Here is a 6000-nt window from a genome sequence, read left to right on the forward strand (position 1 = left end):
AATGCAACAGCATGGATGCAACAATGCAAACCTAAGATTCATTAATTAAATTTCAGAAAAACATTTAAATGCCTAAGAAATTGAATAAAACATTAGAAAAGCCTTAAATCCTTAAACAAGCTCAAACAATTTCTAGAAAATTCTAATAAATTTTTATTCAGTTGCAAAATTGAAAATTTAGGGTGTTACAAGTCTTGTATGTACAAAAAATGTAAACAGGACAAAAAACATGAGCATAATGGTGTGAAACTACCAGTTATGCATGATCACATAAATTGTATTAAACTAGTTTTACCAACATTTACTTGGTTGCCATTGTGTTGGAGTGGTTACTTGCAAGTTAAACAAGTAATATAAGTCCTGCATCCATACCAGATCAAAAACTACGTGGTCTGTCTAGTCACCTTCTTGACTTTGTTCGTATCACACATACCCTCTTACGTGCTCCTCAGGCAAGACGCAAGCAGCTGCACAGATGAGAAATGGTATTTAGTTAGGTGAAGCATGTGGCTGCGTGCCACTGTGGTGTATGTTTCCTGTGCCTATGGCGCCGTGGAGGCGGGTTGTCGTTGGGACTTTGGCGTTTTCCTCCTTTGTTTGCTTTGCTGCGTAGAGTAGCCAAGTAGGATCAGGCGCCTAGCCCCCAAATAGGATTATATGACTGAGGCTTAGACAATACACTTAGGCGCTTTGATGACTCAATTCCCTTGAAGTCTCCTCAGAAAGCTCTTCCATCATGGAGGCCCGGGGGCTCGTCGACTGGATGATATAGGGCGCATAGCGGCCCTAAATAAGTATAATTAAATCATGTGTCTTACATAGGACGCTCAGCGCCCTGGTGAAGGCCCATCAAATGGCCAGAAATAGTGGTTACATATTACCAGCGCAATAGTGGTTACATAGATTTTTTTGAGTCAGAAAATGAATTCCTACACAATAGTGGTTACATATTACCAGCGCATTAAAATGGCTAATGTAGCATTAAAATTTGTGAAGATATAAAGACATAATCACACATATGGTAAAAGATAATGGCTAATTGGTGGATCGATCGCAAAGGAAATTGAGGCGCACCATTCAAGCCATGCGTGGACTCATATGTACGGAAGAGTTGACAGTGCCGATAATGACATTAACATTACACTGCACCTAACCCAAAGTAACAAACATTCAAACACATTAGTCACTAAACACATATAATATTAGTGTTCCCAAGTTGTCTCTCATGCTTAATTCGGTCTTACGCATCGGATGATGCAATTGGTCACCAACAGCAGGAAACCCACAACAGCAAGAGCAACTACTACATCTATTCGTTGGTTGTTCATGCATCGACGACGCCCAGAGAAGCTAGGGTGTGTACTGCATGGAGGAAGGCCAGGGAGATTCTACTTGACCAGGGCCTCAGACCTTTAGTGGGCCTGGAAAACGCTGCGCGGCACATATGCTTTGCTATCCCTAGAGCTAGGGCATGTACAATAACTTGTTTCATTCAAAAGTCAAAAGTTGCAGGTTCATTATAAACTCACATGCTACAACATTTATTTTCATAGATAAAACCGGGTCCATAAGTTAATTTTATATAAGCTTCCCGTACATGAATATATGTATCCCAAACAGGACAGTACATCTCGTAGGCACACAGCAACAGTAGCAGTATATAAATACTGCCATTTATTTTACATAACTTTCAGATTGTAGAAACTAGAAACAAGTAGTTGTTTGCAAAATGCATGTCAACCAAACTTTCCATACAAAGAAACCCGTGCTTGATTTAGTTTAGTAGTGGTTGTTCTCCCAGAACTGAGCCTGGAGCCAATCAATTGTCCCCTTTTCCACCTGGAATGCCTTGGCCAACACATCATCCGAGATTGGTGGCTTTGATCCAAAGACCGCATTAGCGATGGTAATAGCCCCAGGGTTTTGGCTGCTGAGCGCAGCGAGTGCAACCGCTGGCTTGTCGTGGATGGGGTTGAACTGGAAGTGGATGAGCCCTTCGGGGAATACAAACACATCACCCTTGTTGAGGACCTTGGCAAACAATGTGTTGTTTGGGTTGGAGGTGACAAACCCAACATAGAGGGTCCCCTCAAGCACTGTTAGGATCTCAGTGGCACGTGGGTGGGTGTGTGGTGGATTCTCACCTAGGGGTGCATAGTCAATGCGAGCTAGAGAGATGCCTAGAGTGTTGAGACCAGGGAGCTGCAAGGCACTGATCAATGTGACATTAGATCCCACCTTGCTATGCGCGGTGTTCCTAGGCTCGTCAAGTTTAGCTGCCTTGAAGAAGTCATCTGCATTCACGGCCATGGGGTCCTTGCAAGCAAACCCATTCACCTTCACTGTATGCATAGAAGAAGCCATATAGATACACATAGATCAGAAACTAGGTAGCGCAGAAGGTTAGAAGTTCACTGTATGCAAATTAAGAACGAAGAAGGAAAATAGAAACAGGAAGATGTGCACTCTGACAGAAGAGCACTTGTTTTGATTCGTGTTTACTACATTAACATCAAAACATGCATTAAACTAAGCCAGTGTTCATGCATATACCAGGAGAGTGCTTGTCAGCTACACAGAAGTCCTGGAGTGGGCTAGGATCGGAAGCATTAGCCTGGCAAGCGACCAATGCTAGAAAAACAGCAAGAAGGAAGTAGGAGGAGGGGGCCATTTTTGTTTCTCCTCGTGCTTCTTTGTCGGTGCTTTTCGCAGTAGGCTAACCAGCTGCTTGTGTTTGTTTTCTTGATGCTTTGGTGAGGAAGAAGGGGGATGGATGTGTTTATATAGCCACAGCACGGTAGCATCGTGAACGCCTGAACAACTGAGTAAGTCACACGTTGAACCGGCCAACAGAAGAACTGGTCTCTGGTTGCTAGAACCTGCTGATGGAACAACACAGCTACATCAACCTTTGAAAGCTATATCGCTTTCAATATTTTGACACGCTACTACCAAATCTGATCAGGTCTCTTTGCTCCTGGCCAAATATAGAAAAAGTATACCCGTTCCTTTCTGTGTTGAATGGCATAAATAAGATGGTTACCCTGAGTGGCACACATTTCAATTTGATCAATCTCGTACATCAAAATTCTAGGGAGCTAAGGAACAAACAAAAAACAAAGGGAGATGTGGTCGATCTCGGTCGGAGGTTGGGGATGATAGGTGGGGGCCATCCGTCAGCGGTGGAGCGGAGGCATGTGTGGGAGCGGGCTGGTGTTGACGGCAGTTAGCACGCCAAATTGTGAACCGCAAGCGCACGGATCAGTTATATCTTCTCCCTCAGAGATTCCCCCAAGGTTTATCAATCCACGGAACAAGGGATTTGAACGCCTAACTATGCACTAATCGATGTAACCGAAAGCTCTTTATATAGGATATGATTATGCTATCAAAAGAACTAAGCAATCTAGATTAAGATGGATAGAGAGTAAAGGTTGTGGACAAGATAGATTAAACGCTTGTCCTAGGGATCTAGGATCACTTGTAGATGCAATCGCCATGAATGAGCGAATTAGATCTAGGTGTTATCGTGAGTGGTTGTGAACCATGTCAAACACTTTCCCACCCGCAATAATGTTACTGCACAGGGATACTCAACTATCGGAACATAAGAACACCTCAAGATGATTATTCTAGGTAAGCAAATAAGCAACCCAAAGTAGCGCTGGCCAACCTTTACATGAAAGAGCATCATCAAGATATGATTGATAACAAAACAGATCTTAAACAAAGGTTCGACAATTACAAATCAAGATCTTCATACAACCAAGAGGACAAACAGAGGTATTACCTACTTGTGGTGGTAGTGGATGGTGTTTACATGGTGATTTTTCTCTTCTCCAACTCTCCTTCCTTGAAATTCGTGATGGGGTATTTATAGTCTCAAATAGGAGGCGGCTCTGGGTCAATGTCGGTGAAAATACCCTAGAGATCATCGTATGCTAAACACTGAAGAAACGGGAGGCCGACCGGGTCATGGAATGGGCTAGGCTGATTGGTCTGGCCCTTCCTAGCACTTATAGTCCTCTCCTTCCTTGTGCTATCTTCCCTCGACGACCCATGTCCAAATATCCATTAATATCCTTATATAAACCCCCTTGACTATGTCGTATTTCCTGCCAAAATACAATATGCTCCAAAACACAACACATATGCAATAATATGGTTATTTGAGGTGCCAAATAGCGGGTTAGTATAAGAATAAGCATGAAAACACTAATTCAATAGCACTAAAAGTGTATCAATAATGAGCGTCAACAGCTAGCGCGGAGGGAAACGGTCCGAGGCAAGCTAGGCCAGCGGCCGGCGAGCTGGGCCAACAGAGGTGAAGCCAGCGGCCTGCTGCTGCAGCAGCTGAAAGAGGGCCCAGGCCGAAGGAAGATGAAGGCCAGGTGGAAGAAGAACAAGAAAACAAAGAAAAAGAAGAAACTTTGCTATTTTCAAACAGATTCAAACAAAATGAATTCAAATCTGAAATTTGAACTCAGCAACCCAGCAACCAAAATCAATGCACTAGCATGAATGCAACAATGCAAACCTAAGATTCATTAATTAAATTTCAGGAAAATATTTTAATGCCTAAGAAATTGAATAAAATCTTAGAAAAGCCTTAAATACTTAAACAAGCTCAAACAAATTCTAGAAAATTGTAATAAATTTTTATTCAATTGCAAAATTGAAAATTTAGGGTGTTACAAATCTTGTATGTACGGAAAATGTAAACAGTACAAAAAACATCAGCATAATGGTGTGAAACCACCAGTTATGCATGATCACATAAATTGTATTAAACTAGTTTTACCAACATTTACTTGGTCGCCATTGTGTTGGAGCGGTTACTTGCAAGTTAAACAAGTAATATAAGTCCTCCAGGAATACCAGATCAAAAACTACGTGGTCTGCCTGGTCACCTTCTTGACTTTGTTCGTATCACACATATCCTCCGCTCCTCAGGCAGGAAGCAAGCAGCTGCATAAATGAGAAATGGTATTTAGTTAGGCGAAGCATGTGGCTGCGTGACACTGTGGTGTATGTAAAACGATACACGTCATGCATCATACACTCAACTAACAAATTTGACGTCTTCTCTTTGCTCTCATCAAAAGAAAAGTATGGCTTTCTTTTCTTTTTGCTATTGGGATGCAGGGTCCAAGATGGTTACCTTTTGCAAAAATAAATTTTAAATTAGGGAATAGAGTAAATTAGGGAGTTTCCCAGTAATCAACAAAGTGCTCAAGATTCTCATGAAAAGCTTTAGATCTAGTAAGCGATGCCTTGTGTCTAGTGGCTAGAAGAACTTCGAGTCCACAAACTTTGGCTGAATATTACAAAAGAATCTTGGAAGCAGGAGCATAAAAATTATTGTACTTAGATTGCAAGCAGGAGCATAAAAAGTTGGGTACCACACTAGAAATGCTGCAATGGATAGAAACACATCATGTGTTTGATAAGGGATTTGAGGGATATTGAATATTGTAAAGAACATGCTTCCTAAGAATTATGAATTGCCATCCACAACATATGAAGCTAAACAAGTTGTTTGCCCTCTGGGATTGGAGGTTCAAATGATACATGCATGCCCTAATTGTATCCTCTATCGTGGTCATGAATACGAGAAATTGGATGCTTGTCTTATGCACGGAGCACTGCGGAATTAGATCATGCGAGATGATCCTGGTGATGCTGAGGGCAGCCTCCCAAGAAGAGAGTCCCACGAACATGATGTGGTATTTCCCTATAATACCATGTTTGAAACATTTGTTCAGAAACAAGGCGAATGCTAAGTTGATGCGATGGCACAAAGAAGAATGTAAGCAAGATGACATGCTGAGACACCCAGCTAATGGAGCCCAGTGGAGATAAATTTATAGAGCATTCCCGGACTTTGAAAGGGATGCAAGTAACATAAGGTTTGGTTTAAGTATTGATAGATTCAATCCATTCGGTGAGTTGAGTAGTGGTCATAGTACTTGGCCTGTGACCCTATGTATGTTCAATCTT

General features: G+C 41.9%; 1 protein-coding gene across 1 annotated transcript; it reads right to left on the minus strand.

Annotated features, from left to right (window-relative positions):
* Positions 1–1521: 1521 nt before the first annotated feature.
* Positions 1522–2763, minus strand: LOC117861193 (germin-like protein 8-7). The gene is made up of 2 exons (XM_034744706.2): positions 2554–2763; positions 1522–2342 (listed from the first exon to the last, which is right to left on the minus strand). Exons 1-2 carry the CDS (start codon positions 2669–2671, stop codon positions 1780–1782), a joined length of 681 nt encoding a protein of 226 aa, XP_034600597.1. The 5' UTR covers positions 2672–2763; the 3' UTR covers positions 1522–1779.
* Positions 2764–6000: the final 3237 nt, after the last annotated feature.

This window comes from Setaria viridis, chromosome 6, assembly GCF_005286985.2.
Source record: "Setaria viridis chromosome 6, Setaria_viridis_v4.0, whole genome shotgun sequence".
NCBI lineage: Eukaryota > Viridiplantae > Streptophyta > Magnoliopsida > Poales > Poaceae > Setaria > Setaria viridis.

Excerpts from the sequence above, each read along its gene's own strand:
- LOC117861193 (XM_034744706.2), bottom strand. The coding sequence starts at position 2,671 with ATGGCCCCCTCCTCCTACTTCCTTCTTGCTGTTTTTCTAGCATTGGTC. Across the intron at positions 2,343-2,553 it reads AGCTGACAAGCACTCTCCTG|TGAAGGTGAATGGGTTTGCT; the intron begins GTATATGCATGA and ends CTATGCATACAG.